At 36.0% G+C, this 21,186-nt stretch overlaps 2 protein-coding genes across 3 annotated transcripts; one reads left to right on the top strand and one right to left on the bottom strand.

Annotated features, from left to right (window-relative positions):
• The first annotated feature begins 25 nt into the window (after positions 1-25).
• Positions 26-12,880, top strand: LOC113683041 (2-hydroxyacyl-CoA lyase 2). The gene is made up of 19 exons (XM_027200234.2): positions 26-176; positions 2,176-2,229; positions 2,953-3,057; positions 3,231-3,309; positions 3,578-3,669; positions 4,140-4,216; positions 4,597-4,658; positions 5,016-5,089; positions 5,866-5,903; positions 6,135-6,235; positions 6,342-6,451; positions 7,252-7,375; positions 7,793-7,887; positions 8,066-8,105; positions 8,529-8,643; positions 9,353-9,490; positions 10,063-10,237; positions 10,728-10,826; positions 11,791-12,880. Exons 1-19 carry the CDS (start codon positions 63-65, stop codon positions 11,974-11,976), a joined length of 1,878 nt encoding a protein of 625 aa, XP_027056035.2. The 5' UTR covers positions 26-62; the 3' UTR covers positions 11,977-12,880.
• LOC113683038 (40S small subunit processome assembly factor 1) lies at positions 12,338-21,186 on the bottom strand. Of its 2 annotated transcripts, none has more exons than XM_089200563.1 (10): positions 21,099-21,186; positions 19,252-19,322; positions 18,219-18,321; positions 16,365-16,462; positions 15,673-15,713; positions 15,479-15,534; positions 14,910-14,980; positions 14,388-14,474; positions 13,904-13,962; positions 12,338-13,821 (listed from the first exon to the last, which is right to left on the bottom strand). In XM_089200563.1, the coding sequence occupies exons 2-10, from the start codon at positions 19,258-19,260 to the stop codon at positions 13,692-13,694; spliced, it is 654 nt and encodes a 217-aa protein (XP_089056689.1). In that variant the 5' UTR covers positions 19,261-19,322; positions 21,099-21,186; the 3' UTR covers positions 12,338-13,691. The 2 variants fall into 2 exon arrangements, with proteins under 2 accessions (XP_089056689.1, XP_089056690.1); XM_089200564.1 differs by having other exon boundaries at positions 18,231-18,321; positions 21,099-21,185.

Genomic DNA, 21,186 nt, shown 5'->3' with positions numbered 1-21,186 from the left:
GTTACTATCAGTCAGCGAGATACTCCATTAGTTCCAGTGTAACTCCTACGGAAAAATTGAACATGGCGGAGTCGAACCCTATTCTCGTGGGGCTTTTCAGTGCAATTTCAGTCGGTCTTTTCGGGATCATTTTCCTCGTGTACAAGTTAAGAATCTTGCATAGGTACATTTACAAGGTAAAAAAATTTTCTTTGTCTTCTTTAGTGTAAGGGTAAAAATCTTTTGATCAGCTAGATGTATACGTCACATGACTGCTAAAATTTGCAATCGTTTTTCAATACTTTCAAAAATTTGGATTTATGAGTTAGAAATTCTTATGCTGAGTTTTAAGAAGATCCTTCTGCCTCTGAGGTGGTACGATCTCCGCACAGCCCCATTCTTTATCATGGATACAGTTCTTGGATATAGAAAACAATGTAGATTGCCTCTGACACTTCGATTTCGTTCCAAAATAGTGTGGGGCTGTGCCAAAATCTTAACCTTGAGTCTCTTAAAAGAGTTATCACATATACCTAGACATGTGTATATCTAGATAAGAAAGAATGATCCTGAAATCATTCATGAAATTTCTGCGTTTCTTTTCCTCATTCCAAATTGGGGGGGGGGGGGGGGGGGGGACAGGGGGGTTACTCTTGAAAACGAGAAGTTGTACATATTCCAACTTTTTTTAATCAAATTTATTTCAATAAGAAACTGAGGCATTTAAAACCAGGAACTGGGTCCTTAAATAAAAGTAAGAGATCAAGCTTGGAGAACGTGTGCAGGGCACTGCTCACAGGATTGCAATAGCATTTACCCAATATAGTTTTTCCTAAATGAGAGTCAATAGTAGACTTTGGGCTCAAACCATTTGAAGCTGTTTACATTGATTATACATTCTCTATTGTTCTGAGGGCTTCTTAAAATGTTTATGGTAAGTAGCATCATCATTGTCATTGTTATTATGCAAAATCAGATCAATCCTTGCACTCAAAAGATCTCAATATAAATATCAAATCTACTTACTGTCTCTGATACAATTTATATGAATTTATTTTTATCAAACAATATGTGACCCTCCATGGGAAAACAGACACTAATGCTTTTCCATTTAAACTGCGAAACCATTTACTATCCATTTTAACAGTTCATGAAAATGTTTTTGCTTTGAGATAACTATCCGTTGTCGCTTGGAAAGTTTTTCTGCAAAAGATCTCAACTCAACCACAACCGTTTAATATTAATTTTTAGCACTCTGTTTGCTGATTTTGGTCAGCCATTTCTCAGTTTAAGCCATCTGTTTCTTGGCTTTGATCAACTGTTTTACGTTTTGAGCTAACCATTTTTATTTTTGGTAAACCATTTAACAGTTTGAGCTATCTGTTTTTTGGACTTTGGTAAACTGTTTAACATTTTGTGCTATTGGTTTTTATTTTTGGTCAACTGTTAGCAGTTATGGAAACCGTTTAAATGCTTGAGTTAGCCATTTAGTGTCCATTTAAAACTGTTTTTCTAGACTGTTTAATGGAAAAGCGTTAGTGTCTGTTTACCCATGGAGGGTCACATATTCCCAAAGGCCCAGTTTAGATGCCAAACTTCAGCCGAGCTGAATCAAACTCAGCAAATTAAGTTCATGTGAAGCATGGTTTCTGAATCAATTCAGAATGGCTGATTTAATTTAGATTGGCTCAGTCAATTAATCCCAGTTTAAGACGGTTTGCATTCTTCTTCTTCTTCCTATTCTTTTTGCACTGTTTTCCAGCATTTTGAACAGGAGAGAGGCTCTTGCTCACAGATTGCTGCTGCAATCCATGACGTCTGCCATGTTTACAATTGTTTGCAAAACCAATGACTGACTATTAATTTTCTTCAATTAATTAATTTTGACTGAGTGAAGTTCAGTGTTTGAATCAATTCAGCCAGGATCAACTGATGTAGGCCAGCCTAATGCAGAATTTGATTTGGCGCAGCTAAAGTACAGAGTCTGAACCAGGCCTAATTAATTATTTTTTCTTCCATTAACCTTTCTTCAAGATGAAGTCTTTATGTTGTGAGGTAGATTACTTTTTGGTTTCTCCAGGTTACTGATCACCATATAAGCTTGAAATTTACTTGAATATACTTAATGCGTGACAAATTAAGATATTCCTTTATAAACAGTTGTAGTACTGATCACTTCTGTTGTACTCTATGTAGCTGGATGAAAACAGTAACAGAAATGGTGGAGAATTAGTTGGTGAAGTTCTAAAGGTAAGTGATGATTATTATTAGTAGGTTATGATGATCACAAGCCCTGGTGATGTTGTACATCCCAGCTACCAGGGTTCATACATGCTGATTTGTAAAAAAGTCAACTTTAAAGATCCTAAGAAGAAAAGGTGGCAAAAATGCAGACACATTGGGCAAGGGTTATACAAAGATTGCAAGCAGTCTCTCCTGTTTGGCAAAATCTGTTAGGGATTCCAAAAAAAGGAGTTGAAAAAAGTCAGCAAAAAAAAGCAAAACAGCAAAAAATAATAGTGTGCTGCATGGAACTCGTGTTAACATCAATTTTTTTTGTTCACTGATTTTTTTTATTTGTATGAAGAACAAGATGTAGTCTTGGGTTACAGTTTGAATATCTCCTTTTTATCCTTTTTGCATAGTGAAGTTGTAGGGTATGTAATACCTAGGCTGGCATAAAATAACCTGCGGTGATACACAGACATAAATCTATAACCTGGACATCACTTTTGAAAGTTCATATCTGAGGTTGAAGGAAAAAGGACTTCTTTGTATTACAACAAAATAGTTTATTGGATTTGATAACTGAATTGATTGATAACTTATTTGATACTTTCAAAGTCATTTATAACAGCTTTAGTTACCTGTAGATGAGTTGAAAAATCTATTCACTCATAGTTAGTTGATTATGTTCTGCTAACAAGATGCATTGTTCAGGATAAATGTGTAATTTGTCATCTTTTTTGACAGACTCATGGTGTCAAATATGTTTTTACACTCTGTGGTGGCCACATCTCGCCAATTTTAGTCTCATGTCAAAATCTAGGAATCCGTGTTGTTGACACACGGCATGAGGTAGGGTGGTTAAATGGTCATATTTTTGCTTGGAACAATCAGTGACAGATTACATGACATAAGGAATTCAAGCTGGTCTACCATGAAATATGATGCTATGACAGCCCTCAAAATCAAGGAATGTTTAATTAAAACCAAGTAACACTTTTAATTTGCCTTCCTTTTGTGATCAGGTGACAGCTGTGTTTGCAGCAGATGCAGTTGCCAGGTTATCAGGAGTTGTTGGTGTGGCTGCTGTTACTGCTGGTCCAGGTAAGTGTAGACTTTGTTTATCCCATTATTGTTGAAATTTTTTCTGTAAATTTTTTTTTTCTTTAAAATTGGAAAGTGAAATCTGTAGAAACAAAATGGAGTGCTAGATGTCTCTTCTCTTTCTATCTTGGATCCTTCTCACTCTCTCTTCAATCAAAGGGTATTTTCCATGCCTTTTGAACAAAAACCAAACATAGCCGATAGTTCAGTCCAAAGGTATGTTTTGGCAAATGGATTATTTTATATCTATTTATTGTTACCATATCAGGTCTAACAAATACAGTGACAGCTGTGAAGAATGCTCAAATGGCAGAGTCTCCTGTGCTGTTGTTAGGTGGAGCTGCTGCTACACTTCTAAAGGTCTGTATTTTGTTTGAAATGATTACTTTAGATTTCTCTTTTGTGTAAGAGGGCTTTATAATAGGCTCATCTTGTCAGAATTTATTACTGTTTCTGTCGTTAGCCTGAAGTGACCAGGGATATTTGTTACACCCTCGCCTGGAAGGAATAGCAGTCACCTAGCTACCTCCTAAAATTTGGTGAATGACTGTCTTGTTTGAGAGAGAGCTTATATGGCAGAGGGCTCATCTTGTCAGGGTTTATCTCTCAGTTTCAGCAGCCTGAATAGACAAGGAATATTAAAAACCCCCCTCCAAATCAGGGTTGCAGTCACATGATTACCCTCTTGGTACTTGTTCATACTTCTTGTTTTCTAGAAGGTTAAAAATTCTCAGTTATAAAGGATTTAGTTAATTTGCTTCTAATTTGGTTCTTTATAGTAGTCTATTAATAATTATCATCGCTTCTTCTTATTGAATTATTTCTTTTAGGGACGTGGAGCTCTACAGGACATTGATCAGATGAGTTTGTTCAAGTCTTTGTGCAAGTACTGTGCTACAGTTACAAGGTAATTGATTGTAAATATATGATTTTCATTTATATACAGTCATTTATTCATCACCTCAGGTGTTTATTACAAACCAACATAACGACCAGCTCCTAACTGGCTTGTCAGCTTAGTTGGTAGAGCACCGCACCAGTATCACAGAGGTCTTGGGTTCAAATCCTGTACAGACCTGAATTTTTTTCAAGCCTTATTTTAACTACTGTTTAAGTAGTGTAAGACATTCTTCTTTAGCTCAGACAAAGGAGGATAGATATCCTTAGCTATCTGTGCAAACCAGTCTTACATGTAGCTCTGGCCAGATAGGTTATTAAGCTCATAATTCCCTGCTTTTCATTTTTGATATCACTAACTGAAATGTCTGCAATAATTTTTGCCTATAGGGTAGCAGACATTGTTCCAATTCTACAAAAAGCCATTCAGATTGCACAGTCTGGAACACCTGGTAAATTCTGCTATTGAGAAAGACTATTTATCCTGATTATAGTGAACAGCTGAAAGCAGTTTCTCTAAATATGAAAAAATTCCAGTTTATGTGAACTTTTGGCTGCATCTAAGGGTATGAACAGGGTTAGGGTTAGAGATGTGTTGGATGTTCTGTATCCTTGGTGTGGTTTTGCAAATCATTTTAGATTACCTTTCTAGTCACCAGGTCAAAGTATGGTTTTCAGTTGAACCTTATTTGTTCCTAGTACCTTAAGATATCCTTGGCCATTTTGAAACTCATTTTAAATATATTATTGCCTGCCTTTTGTGTAGTTACTTGACAAAGTTCATGTGACATTTTCCCCCTGATTTGTAGGTCCTGTGTTTGTGGAGTTCCCCATTGACACCCTATATCCCTATCCTATAGTCAAGAAAGAGTCTGGACTCAAGGTATTTAAATTCTTTTTCATTTCAAAGGACTTTCAGTGATCAAAATTCCACTTTGGGTCCAGTTGTTGAAGGGGCTGATAATACCATCCAACTGATAAATCACTATCCAGCAGATCAGAATAAGTTTTAACCCTTTAACTCCCAAGATCTCATTAGTAATTCTCCTTACTGTCTGCCATAAAGTTCTTGTGATGCTAGTTTGGAGAATTTGGTATTGGATCAACTTATAATCCCCTCACTGACATTTTTCTTTATTCTCATCTTTTGTATGCTTGATATTGTAAGGAGAAATTCTGTCTTGGTCACTCATGGCAGTTAAAGGGTTAACAAAAAGGACCACACTAACAGCCATGCAGGCCCAAGTTGTTCTAAGGTTGGATAATGCTATCCACTGGATAAAACTCTCTCTGTTAGATAACATTATATGTTTTGCTATCACTTATCCACTGGATAGTGATCTGTTAGATAGCATTATCCACACTTTTTACAACTTGGCCCAGATGGAGATTTATCCAGCAAATAGTGTTGTCTACCCTTCAAACAACTGAATCCAGGGCAATTAAATCAATAGTGCCCGGTAACTTACTATTAATATCTTGTAGAGGAGATTTTGAGATAGTGAAGTCATCTGAGCTACCAGCAGACATCTTAAATCATTTTTCAAAGTATATCTATCCACATACTGTTAAATTACCCATTGAACATGTTAAATGGGTATGTAGTTTTTATTATTACCAGTAACATTACAGCCAACCAAAATTTCCCATTACTTTTAGGAAGAAGTCAAGGGATTTTCTCAGCGCTTAGTTAATTGGTAAGTTGCTTACTGAGTCACAAGGCTTGGGTCACACCCTTGTTAAAGGTGTCTGGGTTTACCTCTTTTTCTGATCCACCTGCAATTTTACATTGGGTGGTAATGAGAATTTGCCTCTGTGACCCAGTACCAAGGTTTATCAGGAATCATGGGTAGCCAGCTACCGGCACCTTATTGACAATACTGTGCTGATATTTAAATTTGTATATGATTGTGCTCACTTTTTGAAAGGTATATATCTAACCACCTTCATGGCTTGTTCGCTGGAGCCTGGGACCCACAACCAAAAGATCCATTATCTGTTGATATACCAATGCCTATTAAGTCACAGGGTAAGTGCCATTTAGATTTGACTTGATTTTAGCCAGTCATTGTGTGACTGTATTATGAATCAGTTACAATTCTTATCAACAGATATGTGAACTCTCTTCTTTTTAGTTGATGAATGTGTGAGACTGGTTTCTAAGTCTACCAGGCCAGTGATCATCCTAGGAAGTCAGTCTACATTACCTCCAGTCCCGGCTGACAAACTAAGGAAAGCTTTAGAGGTGGGTTGTAAAGGCCTGTTCTGTTTATCAGCTTTTCAATTTGTCAGCAGAACATCATTAAGTTAAGAAGAAGTAATGGTCTTCGAAAGTAATGATCTTCTGTAAGCTACAACCTAAACTGTAGGAATATTGCAGATATAGGAAGCCTCTGTCTGCTTTGGCCTGAAAATTGTTTCTTCCCAAAACATCTAAGTTTAATCCTTGAGATTCAAAGTAACAATTAAGAGTTAAAATGCTCAACTCTAAAGTAATTTCATAGAACTTTTGGGCAAACTCCTTCACTGTGCCAGGCTCCTACCAGTATGTGTCCTTTCTTGTAACTGAAAGTTTCCCTCTATTCTCTGTATTTTTCAAAATTTCAGTGCATTTAGGCCAACAATATTGAAATTAGTTATAAATAAATACAGTGTTTGAATACAGCTGTTAGCTGGTGAAAGTCAACATCACAAGTTATTTTCAATTGTCGGGTTTTGCTTGGTAATTCTTACTGATCAGAAATATTCCAAGCAAGACCTGAAATGTTACTGACTACTTCTGGGAAAAAAGCTGTCTATTTTATTCTGCATGAATATCACTTAGACCATCTGTTATAGCTTTATGTTTCATGTGTGCTTTTAATTAATTGATACCAATTCATAATTTGGCAGTAGATTGGCAATGACGTGACAACTGATCTCATGTGCAAATTTATAATTTGACCTTGGTTTAGCTTGTACAAATTGCCCTACCTTCATGTTTGTTATTGTTATTGTTGTTGTTGTTTGTTTTTTTATGTTGATTTATTCTTATTTTGCCAACAGAAATTGGGTATCCCATGTTTCCTAGGAGGCATGGCCCGTGGTCTGTTGGGAAGAAATAGCAATCTCCATATAAGGCAAAGGAGGAGAGATGCTTTAAAAGAGGCTGATCTTGTTATTTTAGCAGGTGAAATAGTTAACACCTTATTCAATAGTATGGGGTCAAGATGCAAACACCTAATCAAAACCCCTTTCACTCCCAAGATCTAATTAGTAATTCTCCTTACTATCTGCCTTACAGTTCTTATGATGTTAGTTCAGAGAATTTGGTATTGGATCAACTAAGAATCCCATAATTGATATTCTTCTCTGTTCTCATCACCTACTTGCTTGATATTGTATTGATATTGTAAGGAGAAATTCTCTCTTGGTCACTTGTGGTAGTGAAAGGGTTAAGATGTCCTTTTTGACAAATAAAACTAAATGATGTAGTTTAAAGTTCTTTTCAATTCTGGAAAAGTCAAGGCCAAAGAATTAAAGCAAGTTAGAGTGTAGATCATTTAGTCAGCTTTCAGAAACATGATCCACTTTCTTTTGAACACAGGTACAGTGTGTGACTTTAGGTTGTCGTATGGTAGAGTTTTGAACAGGAAGTCCAAAATAATTGCTGTGAATAGAAACAAGAGTCAACTTTTTAAGGTGGGTCATTTTCATAAGCCTAGTAAAATTTCGTAAAACAAATATTAAAAACTTTAAAGAGGATCAATACAGGATATTTTGAATGTTTACTAACTTTAACTAAAATTCATCACATTTTGTTGCTAATGACAGAATGGTCTAAGTAATGAACTGACTTTAAATCTCCATCTGCATTTAGAATTCAGACATGTTTTGGAAGCCCTCAGTTGCTGTTCAAGGTGGGGATTCAGAACTGTTACAATAAAAAAAAACTCACCAGACACTAACTTATAATGGAATGCAAAGCTATTTAAAAACTATTTATTATCAAAAAATGTCATGATGATTATTTGTCAGCATCTAATCTGCCTGATATCATAAAGATTACACATTAGAGTGTGTGGTTCTACTCACAGGTGAGATTTATAACTATTACAACTGCATTTATTAACTTTTGTTCCCTTTGATTAGGTGATAGTGAAATGGTTGCATCATAAAATAACTGATTACCTTCCCCTGTCCTACTCCACCTCAGAATTTGCAATAGAAGTAATAATATCGAGACTACTTTTTGTGACAAGTTCTTGATTCCCACTTTTCAAGCTGTCAAGGTGTCTTAGCCAAATGTTATTTGGTGCTGATGATGATTCCTTTGGTTTCAGGTGATCCTGCTACCTTGATGATTGAACTTTCTAAGGGCCTCAAAGGCTACATCTGTCCAACTGATTGGTTGGAAAAACTGAAGGAAAGAGACATTGATAAAGAGAAAGCAAACAGGTACCTTTCAATCATACCAGACTCCATTACGGAATATATTTTGTGAAGGCAAGTGGCTTTCAGAAAAGTGAATTAATGGGGATGCCATGCATGCCCTTTGGATGTTTGCAGAACATTAAAAAAGATTTCATGTTATTCCCCTGCCTCTAGCTTATGATGTCAAATTATCTCACGTTTTCCCATTGTTTAACACAGGTTATTTACTGTCAGTGGTATACCAAAAGAAAGTCCTGTCTCTTGCTAAGAAAAGTATGAGTTCAACTCTTAGGCATAAAAAATGTTGCATATTAACTAACAAGATTGTTGTATGTAAACAACGATCCAATTACAAGATTGCCAGACAAAAATTTTACTTATTACAATGAAGGAAGCCGATAAGGACCTCCAATTCCACATAGAATCACAGGATTTCATTCCTTTTTTATAGAGTCTCTGCTGATGATTTTTCATGTTTTTGCCAAAGTTATGAACCCTTTAACTCTCATGGGTGACCAAGACAGAATTTCTCCTTACAATATCAATACTAAAGATATCATGCAGACAAGTGATGAGAATAAAGACAACTATCAATTAAGGGTATCATTAGTTGATCCAAGACCAAGTTCTCCAAACTAACATTACAAGAATTGTATGGCAAACAAGCAAAGAGAATTACTATGTAGATCTTGGGAGTAAAAGAGTTAAGAGTATTTATCTTTTTCCTGAACAGTCTGAAGTCACAGGAATCTCTAAAGCAGCAATTGAACCCACTGAAGTTGTTGTTCAATCTGGAGCACATTATGTCCAATGACAGTATCATTGTAGCTGATGGAGGTGACTTTGTAGGCTCTGCTGCTTACATCCTGAGGTAAAACCCGATTTACTGTATTGTTTAGGAATGTTTTTTGTCATTTTAATTAATGTACAAAGAAAATTTCTTTGATTCATAGATTTAACAACTGAGCATTTGGAAAAAAGTAGTGGATTACTCAAGGAAATACCCTCTCCCCCATGTTTCACACATGAAATTGCTCCAAAGTTACTGTGTAATGAACATTTACATCCGATTTTTGAGATGTAGATGGATGTGCATGTTCTAAAATTTTTTTCACTGGTTTGAACTTAACTTCACAACTCTACACTTTATATGGTGTATCATTAAACTTTCCTCATGTATCACAAGCAAAAGAAACCCTTTCTGAGACTCTACAACAAGGGAATAGTCATTTTTTAACATTTATTTATAACAATAGGTTATTTCTGGCAAACAACTGAGTGTAAGTTTACCCATCCAGTGATCTCTCAAACAACTGTTTACTGAAATGATCTGCAAGCTGTTCTTGTGACAGGTGATTTGGTGAAATGAAGAAAAGAGAAGCATCTCCCCCTCCCTTTCAGTAGTAAAGCTAGTGAAACAGTACCCTTGCTTCCTTATTTCAGGCCACGAGGTCCATTGACGTGGCTGGATCCAGGTGCGTTTGGGACTCTTGGGGTGGGTGGTGGCTTTGCCCTGGGGGCCAAGCTCTGCCGCCCAGATTCAGAGGTCTGGATTATTTATGGAGATGGTTCTCTGGGTTACAGTGTAGCAGAGTTTGATACTTTTACAAGGCACAAGGTTTGTTTGTTTTGTTCTGTTCATTTTTTCTCACAGAATTTACCAGCAATGTGCTGATTTGAACCTGGTGAAACATGGTAAAGACAGGTTCAACAAACTGGAGCTTTTATATGGCATAATGTCTTTGAGAAGTGCATGTTGTTTCTTTGACCTCTCCCGCTAACCATGACAAAATACAGAGCATATCCCCTGTGATTTGGTGTCCTTATCTGGGAAAATGAAGAAATCAAACCATTTGCAGACATCTTTGCAAGAAATCACTGACAATCTCCTCAATTACTTAAAGCTTTCGATGAAAATCCAATTTTGGCCTTTACTGTCACTCATTGCACAGGCAGTCTAAATGTGGCTTACCAGGTAGAAGTGAATGCTCAAAAAACTACATCATCAGTCAGTAAAATAGTGAATTCTTATCAGTATTATTATTAAGGGTCTTTTTTACAATTAACCCTAGCTTGTGATAAATATTGTTCTCTTGTTAAATTCTCAGACTCCTGTCATTGCCCTGGTTGGTAATGATGCATGTTGGTCACAGATTGCTCGGGAGCAAGTACCAATGTTTGGTTCGAGTATAGGATGTGACCTGGAGGTAAGAAAAAGCTTGAGTCCATAGTCAAAGTTAGCATTGGGATTTGTAGAGAACATGCCACGGTATCCAGTTACCTCGCCACCAAGCAGACTCGCCACCAAGCAGACTCGCCACCAGCGAACTCGCCACCAAGGAACGATCTCGCCACCAACGTAATCGCCACCAAGCGAAGTCTTCTCGCCACCAACCACCAATAAAGAGATTAGTCGAGGAGAGTAGGATGTTCGGCTGATAAGTGTGTTCGCTTGTCTGTACTCAAACGTTATAAACGTATGTTGTCGAAAGCACGTTCGAAACCGATAAGTTTGTTCGCTTGTCTGTACTCAAACTTTATAAATGTATGTTGTCGATAGCATGTTCGAAACCGAAGTAAGTTTTTATTCCTCACATAGAGTTTTGCAATTTCTCCTCGCTTACGTGCAAAAGACAAACACGATACGTTTTGATGTCAATGAGTTAGGAACGGAACACATCTAACACGTCGCTGAAGGTCATAATTTAAATACAGACAAGCGCACAAACGTATCGGCAGATTTAAATTGTGCTCGTTCGAACATCCTACTCTCCTCGACTACTTTATTCTAGTTTATCTCTTTATTGGTGGTTGGTGGCGAGAAGACTTCGCTTGGTGGCGAGTACGTTGGTGGTGAGATCGTTCCTTGGTGGCAAGTCTCCCTGGTGGCGAGGTAACCGGTAACCCATGCCACTACCACTAGTCGCTACCATCTTAACCCATGACCACTAAGGAGTGACCAGCATCTACTGTAGTAAGTTTTCCCTTTACTTGCACAACTGAATCAAACACCAAGGTCATGAGTGTGATGGAAATGATAATCAACTGAAGAAACTCTTGATTGTTAGGCAAATCCTTCTTGTCAGTACTTCAGGAAGCTTATTGAGAACAGTATGGAGAATATACATACTGTGAGGGTGTAATAATGTAATTCTTTTGATGTCCCAACAGTTCACAGACTATCACAAAGTAGCTGAGGGATATGGAGGAAAAGGGTTTCTTCTCAGTAATCCATCCACTGAAGAGATTGACAAAACACTCTCCCAAGCACAAGAAGTAGCCAGGGATGGCACTGCTGTACTGATTAATGCTCTGATTGGGAAAACTGACTTCAGAGAGGGATCCATTTCAGTATGACATATTTCACTATGTCTTCTGGACAATTTTACATGAGAAGTAATTATCTAATTAGACAAAAAAAATTAGATCTTTGTTGCGCTTTAGATTGTACTTTGTAGTGATTAAGGGGGTTTTGTAACACATGTGGGATGTTAGGAGAATAAGAGAAAAACTTATAAACCTCTTCATTAAGAGTTTCACCGACATCTCAATTAGATTATTAGACACATTAACAAACAGAAAATGTGGTCTATTGCTTTCAAAAAATAGCTTTGGGTCTATCAGTCAAATAGATGATAGTTTTTTGAGCAATCAGAGTGGGCACAGTCTCAGCTAATTAACAATAACAGTTGAAGATAGTAGAAATATTCACAAATAGTCGTTCTTGCACATATTTAATTTAGTACTTAAATAATTCAGTATAAAATTTTTATTTAGTAGTCAAGAATCTTTTTCTGGACAATGAATTTAGTTTGGTTTCAAAAAGTGGTTGGTCAAGTTACTGAAACAGAAGTGACAGAATTTTCAGTTTTAATGAGATTGCTGTACAATCACTGTGAAATTTGTGATTTTAACAGATTGTATGTGTAATTTGTCATAAATTGTCCCAGGCTAGGACTCAACTGATTGAGAAATAATCTAAAGCTCACAATATGAACTACCTTCAGCTCAGAAAAACAACAATGGAGTGAGAAATTCATTTTACTAACATTGTGTGCCTTTTTTAAATTCTATTTTACACTGCAAAATGCTTCACCAGAGCACCCTCAGAAATTAGCATCAGTGTAATTCATGGTTCTGTGAAAAACCCCTTGTAGGTAATTTGGTTAAAGTCTACTCATAAATATATAATTATTTCAAGTACATTTAATATCTAGTTAAAAAAAATTACAATAAAATCACTATTAGTAAGAGGGAAAAATTGCAAATCTGTGCATTTATTTTAAAGTAAGTTTGATTACAATATAGAATGAAAAACACTCATATAATAGTACATTGTTCATGAACCATTTTCGACTCAAATTTACCAGAGATGGAACTAAAGATCTTTATCTTGAACCTCTGAGAAATAAGAGTTGAAAGACAAAGAATGTGAAAGGAAAACCTACAAGTGTTTAAAAACCTCTACGTTCTCTATACATCGCATGAAAAAACACTGACTGCAAATTACATTTGATTTAACTTTATACTTGGGTGACGCTGACATGTGATGCTAAGGGGGAGATCTGGCTCTGCTAAGGAATATAGAAATATTGTGCTACTCACAAAATTCCTAGGAGAAATGAAAGTAATATTTTTAGTCTGCAATTTCCCATCATTGCTGCTGTGACATCTTTGACTCCCTAATAACTAGTATCACCGTTCCCTACTTGAAAAATGTGTATATTCTCATTTCAGTAATCAGCTTTCTGAAGTGAACCCTACATTTTCTCAGCTTAATCCAACCAGTCTAAATCTGGGACAATCCTGAGTCTGTTACCACAAGTCCATAACTAATTACAGTCAACAATGATGACTACATACTGCAGATTATTGTCCTAGACAGTGTTATTCATGAAATTGTGGTTTCACATTTCCATGATTCTGACGAAATTGTGAAGAACTTGCTTATCAACCAGGGTTTTGAAGCTGCCTTGTAGTCCTCTGACAATCTGTACCTTGCAAACATGGAATATTTAATCCACATTGCCCTACTAGACTATCTAGTGCAAGTGAATTTAACTCCACCACTGTTATCTCTTCTTCTTGGATGTAATTTTATGCAGATCAGCTTTAGACAGGCGTTGGACACCAGCTTTGAACTTTCCAACTGAAGCCTGCAGGCCTTTGGAAGAATTATCCACCCACCAACCCATTGGAGCCCTAAGAAACAAGACAAAAGAGAAGTCACATTACACCCCCTCACTAAATCATGGTATATGTAGATCAAAGATTGCTCACAAACCTTGTAGAAGCACTTGACTTTTTATCTGGTTTCTTTTTGAAAATACCCATAGCATGTTCCTAAACAAGGTGGAAAACATAATACTGGCAGTTAAAACTTTCAGTAACTTATGTTCAGTACAGCTTACAGTTGTACTGTTACACAATGCCCTTGTCATAACAAGGACCTCCACACCGGGTTGTTTCAAATTTTCCAAAGTGACAATACCTGGTGATGTCCTCAAATTGCTGATCCTTACATTATACAGGACAAATATCACATTCAAACTTGGTGTTCATCTGACTCCCTAAGAGTTCTCTGAGGCCCAATGGTAAAGCATTGGTACACACCACTACAAACTCTGGGGTATGTTTCCTCTTGGGGAAATGAATTTCCTTTCCTTGTCCCACACTTGTGACAAGATGAATATCATCTTTCTATGTTGAACTTTACCATTAAATCATAGTTTTTATACTTGATTGTGACTGTCCAAACAAGTACATACCCTTTCCCTTTGTTCTTGCTCTCTCTCCTTTCTCCTCTTAATCTGGCGCATCAACATTGGATATGGCATTTTCTGACCTTTTGGTGCCTATGGATGTTGTATGCACTGATTTAACCCTTTACATCCTAAAATCAGTTTGAATATTCTCCATACTGTTCTTTATACATTTCCTAATGTGCTGACAAGGAGAATTTGTTTGCCAATCAAAAGTTTCCTTCCCTGGTGACCATTTCCTTTATTCTCATGACCTTAACGAGTGATTCAGGACTGATATTGTAGGGAGAAATTAGATACAAGTCACTCTTAGGGTTTAAAGGGTTACATGAATCGCATAACTATGCATGTATGTACAATTCTTTTTTTTTTTCACAGCAGGCTTACTCCAAAATGAGTGCTCCTTTATTAATATGGAATTAGAAATCTAATGAACACACTATTAATTATTATAATAATCATTTAAGTCAATGGTAAGAATCAAATTACTAGATTTGAAGTACATCATAAGATGGATTTTCCACCTACTTTTCCACCAAGTGACTGAGCTTTCCAGTCTTCATATTTCTTTCTGTCTTTTCTACTGAGACCTGTCACACCTACAACAAATAATTTGTTAGGGAACACATTAAAAACAAGACTAAAACCTACCCTGATGAAGATAACAAAAAAGCATGTTGAAGCCCTATTTCACCCACACAGCTTTGCTCACTAGCCCTTTTTACTTCTTGAATGACACAACGTTCTGAGTGGCCATTACCGGTATTTCCCATCTGACAACTTTAAAAAAAAAGCTACTCCTGTTTTGCATTCTGGCTGACAATGGGCCTCTGAATGCACTGCAAAAATACATACTTGATACCATTAATTATCAACAGGAGAATATCCTAAGAAAGACCAGCATCTACTTTCTCCTTACCATATCACCCCAGAATCCCACATTAAGGTCACAAGAAACAGTAAAGTGATCACCAAGTAAAAAAGCTTTTAATTGCTAAACAAATTCGCCATGTTAACTTTGTACTACAATTTTTTCTAAGCATTAAAATAATGGTAAAAATACAGTCAATTTGTTGATAAAGAAAAAAATGTCTCACCAAATTCTCTAACTTCCCTTGCAATAGACTTAAATTCAAACTCATCCAGGTCTTCCCTATATTTGAAAAATGATACAATTAGAAACAATAATTTCCCTCAAAGTCCTTTCACAAAGACCTGTGATCTGACCAGTCTATCCTCAAAAGGCACCTAACCTCTCATTTAAAAACCAACTTTTAACATCTATATTTACCTTGTTGACTTGCTTTTAATTTCTATCTGTTTTCTTTTCCCCTGCAAAGAAATTAGAACCTGGGCTTGCAAGAACTGGTATTATATTAATTAAAAAAACTTAATATAAAAAAGTAATTTTTAAAGATTTCAATGACAAATAATAGCCTTTAATTTTCAATCTTCTGTCAATGCTATGTTATGGAAAAGTGGTTAAGTTTAAAGGATAGCCACAACTTTTACATTCAAAAGTGTTTACTTCTAGGAACACCTTAGCTAGGAACTTTAGGTCAAAGAGTGAATTCAAATGAAATTTCTAACTTGACCAGCTGATGAGGGCAGAGAGGGAGTTTGTTGTTGAACCAGATTACACCATTAAGGAGTGTATTTTATTATTAACAGTGTAGTGACTAATGAATTGATCCTCACAGACATGTACAGGGTAAAAATTACATTGTAGAAAGTGAACCTGAAACAAATCCAAGCTTTCATAAGGCTCGCACCCATCCCTCCTAGAAAACAGATGAGCATTACCACTAAGAAGCCATAAAGTTGTGAACTAAGTACATTAAAATTATGGAGGAGCTATTAAAAAGAAACAGAAGAAACCAAGAAATAACTCAATTAGTGAAAAAAAAAGTCCAGTGGAACTTTCTCTGCCACATTGTTCTACAATATCTTTGATTAGAACTTCATGATACTCTTGGAACATACTGGTGGTAAACTTTTCTTCTTTTTTAACTGCTTCCCTGGTTCAACAAACTCAATCACTTTTGGAAGAGGACAATTGGCCTTCTTTTCAGTCCAGGAACCTTGCAAAAGAAAACAATATTCACAAATTTACACTTGGAGTTAGGAGGAATTCCCCCTCAATAAAATAGGAATAAATGAAAGCATGGGAACTTGATTAGAACTTTTTAATGGAACATAAACACTGGACCACACACAACATACATGTAGCAAAGTTGTATAACAAGTTTTATTAAGTATGGAAATTATGAAGATTGGAGCAAAAATAGCAAGCTTTTACAGAGATTTCAAACCTGAAGAGGATTTGGCTGATTGTAATCAAATCAAAGTTTTGATAATACAATTCTGTGCAACCTCGCGTATTTTAAAAAAATAACCTCTTAAAAAACATATATTACACATATTTCCATTTTCTGAAGCTGAGATATTGTTATATATATATATATATATATAACTAACTGCAGACAGTACTGTTTCGGCCTTCTGGGCCTCATCAGTGCAGTGCTGATGCTAGGATGGAGGTAAGACCATATAGCCACCCCAAGTGATCTCACATATGTGGGATCATCTAAGCCATGCCAGAGTGCTCAAACTAGAAGAACTAGTGAGCATGCATAATGCTAGCAGCAATGACTCATCCTAGTAGAGTGCTCAATTTGGACATGAAAGCAAAGCTTTGTATGCCAAAGAGCTATATCTAACTATATATATATATATATATACACATAAGTACATAAGTTAAAGAATTAAAGAGGACGTATCAATTCTCTGTGACTCTGAGTTTTGTGCCTAAGCGCTCGTCAGACAGAACTAAAGTATTCAAAAGTTCTGTCTGACGAGCGCTTAGGCGTGAAACTCAGAGTCACAGAGAATCGATGCATCCTCTTTAATTCTTTAACTTATGTATACTTAGCTCTGCTACCACAGCATTGAGCACTTTATGCCAAGGTAGACTCTACCCTCACATTCATTTATATTATATATATATATATATGATTGTAGGAAGTCTGCAAGTCGATTTTCGCGTGGAACAGTGCTCAATACGTTGAAGCAGAGCAGAATAAATATTATGAGAGGAAAAAGGACGTAACTACATTTCCCGACAAGCCTGTTTCGTGAATCGCTTCACTCTTCAGGCGATTCACGAAACAGGCTTGTCGGGAAATGTAGTTACGTCCTTTTTCCTCTCATAATATTTATATATATGATTGTATACATGGAAAGACTGTGTTTTTATTTTTCCATTGTACAATGCTCGATATGTATAAGTAGAGTGAGATATATACTGAGATACTGAGATAGGGAAAAAACGAAGAGACTAAACTTTCATCCTTACAAGCCTATTTTGTGATTCCTGACCCATCAGGGGATTTTATTGTCAAGAATAACTGTAACCATCATTTAATTTTTACTTTACAAATTTGCATAATAGACATGGCAATAAATTATTCTGCTTTGCTCAATTGTTACGCAGTAACGCTTTGTTTCTGTGTTTTGTAGCATATAGTTATGAACACTTTGTTTTTCCCTTATCTCAATATATACATACATATATATATAGGAAGTCTGCAAGTCGATTTTCGCGTGGAACAGTGCTCAATACGTTGAGCACCATAATATTTACATATATATATATATAATATTTATAATACCATAATATTTACATATATATATATATATATATATATACACACACACATGTATTTCCATTTTCTGAGACTAGGATATTGTCATTTAAAGGCCAATTTCCCGATTAATTTCAAATTTTGTAGAGTGTAATCCATAGAATGATTAAAAATAACTTTGTTTATACAACACCTGAGAGCCCACCTACTGATGTGGAGATGCAAGACTTCTTAAATTCCTGGGTATCATCTCCTTTCCTTTTCAGCAACTTCTTTTGTGTACATTTCTCAGGAATCTGTAATTATTGTAATAAATAAGTATTAACCCAAAGCTGCATTGTTATGATATTTTTTCATTTAAATGGCACTGAGACTGATAAGTTGAATAACAAGCAATATTTGCAGTTTTGCAACAAAGCAATACAAGTACAGGGTTGGACAGCTTTTTCCTGTTTGGCTCACATCAAATGCAACTGGCTCTATTTACACCAGCTTTTTAAGATTCACTGCATTGTGGTGGCGGGAAAAAGAACAATATTTGCCCAATTTAGGCCAAACTACTAGTCATAAACGAAGGAAATTTCAGCTCATTAATTGACATACAAAATTGACGTCTTTCAAGTTTGATTCTCTCTGTTATCTAAGCTTCAGTTTTCATGTCCCAAATTTACCTAATAAGCAGCCACTAACATTAATAACCAAGACGGCTTGCCATCCTCAGATTCCATGCAACACCAAAAATAAAATAAAAACCCTTTCCAAAAAAAATTCAAGCTTGTAGTCTTGAGATTGTGGAATCACACCAGCCCAGTTCACCAAGATATACAAAGAGGCCCTTAATTCTTTAATTCTTAGAAGTGAGTAACATGTTGCTTCTCTCTATAATATCCAATCTAAACATTATCCACTAACCAGGTAATGGCAATACTCAAACTTATCAAGTAGAAGTGTTTATCTTTAACTAACACCAAATTCTCATAACTAGCTCAAAAGGATATATGTAGCAGCTAGATGGGAGAATTAACAATCAGATATTGGGATTTAAAGTGTGAAAATATCTAAATATAATATGTTGCATGTACAAGTCACAGAGTGTTTTAAGATGAAATTGATCACTCCATTGCCTGCCACAAACTGACCTCAAAATTCTATACAACAATGTTGTGAACATGATTCAGGATTGTTGCTTAACCACTAAGTAAGTATAAAACTTTTATTAAACCAACCTGTTCCATAATCAAGATATGTCCTACTTCCTCAAGCTTCTAATCTTGATCTTTGCCAGGCATTCAATTACCTGATAACAAAACGATATAATTACTAGCAAAAGAACTTACTTTCGATTAATCAATTATTATCTACTTTACTGCTGACAGCACCCATGCACAAGATGGGCTTGGGATTGTGTACTTTGATTTCATTTGAGAAAAGATTTTGTGGAATAGACTTAAAAAGTTTGCGATTTTTAGACAATGTCAGCAATGGAGTCAAAAAAAGCACTAAAAAAGACAGTCAAAACAAAGAAAACATAAACCTATTTTGTAGGATTATTGTACTACAAACACAGTTGGCTATCTTTCCCAGCACTTAAAAAAAAAAAAAAGCCACTCTTAATTCTTATTAAAGTGAATTCATATTGCTTTATAATTAATCTGCTATTGACCAAGCTTGTTCAGTCAAAATGACTCAATTTTAGCCTTGTTCTTCTTGTGCATTTTGATGAACTTCAACTGTGCCTCAATCCAGAAGAGTGAAACCTTTTTCTATAGAAGAAATCCTTTATTGACTGAGCTTGTTCAGTCATCATGGCTGAACAAAGCATCTTTCCTTTTTGCATTTCTATGGACCTACAATCAGCATCAACAGTAGCTGACACATATTTGAAGAGTTCTGTTAATGTGTAGAATAACACTCCTGTTTCTACAACACTCTAAATCATTGACAGGTCCCCCTACCCTATTCAATGTTGCCTGTATGTAGCTGTATGAAGTATGTGAAATCATGATATAACATTGTTTAGGGGGGAAAGGGGTATATAGGTTAACTTAAAAAGGGCAAAGGAGATAAAATTGAAGTAATAGGGGGTTGCAAAGGTCACTGTGGTAATGATTTTGTTGCAAATTGTAGAACTCAATATTCAGCCATCTTGACCTCACGCTTGGTCATTGACATGTGCTGATCATGCAATTACTCACTCTAGCAACGATCTAATGGTTAATTTTATTTTTATTTATTTTTCAAGTGTTCATGAAGCATCATCATGTGCATGTAAAAGGTAAGTTTGCTGTCCTTTTTTTGTCAGAAGTTCTGACTTTTTTTCCATGGCTTCTGTGCAATTCTCTGATCTATTAATAACCTTTGGCACAAGTGGGACCTATATGTTACCAGCATTTTTTATGTTGTGAAGGTTTCTTTTGTTTGATTAGACATAAGTCCTGGTAAAAGTAATGTAAAATGATATATGTACTAATTCATCAACAATCAAGGAGAAAATCAGGCTTAATGCTTACAGAGCGAACGTCCACCATTTACCTTCGAGAGCGCTGGGACAGAAATGTCTTTTATCCATGCTTATCATCGTTACTTGAGTATATTGTTAAATCGACAACTGTTTTTTACACACTTTTTAATCTCAAATTACACAATTGTTTGCCTTGAAGGATACAAATTCGTTGTATAATCGTTATTTTAGTTAGCGGTCATGTCTTAGCTTGATCGACTCTTTGTCTCATCTTTGTCGAATTAGGTTCAGCTTCGATTATTAATCTTCTTCAGTCGCCGTTAACCGTCACTCTGGTTTACGGGATTTAACAACTCTTAAAATAGTCCCAACACCTCTTTAGTGACACGGCTCTAGTGACGACTCGCTTTGAATTGTTTTTAGTCGCTGAAAGCGTTACAATCACTGAGTTACCACGCTGAACTTGCGAGCTAGAAAGACACACCAAAAAGCGTGGCTTGTGGTTTGATGATTTTAGTTTAACGACGAGATTTTCATAATCATGCATCGCAAAGAAGGGATGGATATAATACTTCGTTTAAACCCAAGACGTTCCGTTCGTAATTACCTTACCTCAGAATCCTGTAAACCGACAAAACAACTTTACTGCAGCCATATTGAACGGGAAGTGAGGAATCTGGCGCCAACTTCGTTTCCACTT

This window comes from Pocillopora damicornis, chromosome 3 (assembly GCF_964200805.1).
Source record: "Pocillopora damicornis chromosome 3, jaPocDami1.2, whole genome shotgun sequence".
Classification (NCBI taxonomy): domain Eukaryota; kingdom Metazoa; phylum Cnidaria; class Anthozoa; order Scleractinia; family Pocilloporidae; genus Pocillopora; species Pocillopora damicornis.
The sequence above is the reverse complement of the archived record's forward strand: the minus strand, read 5'-3'. Positions and strand labels throughout refer to the sequence as shown.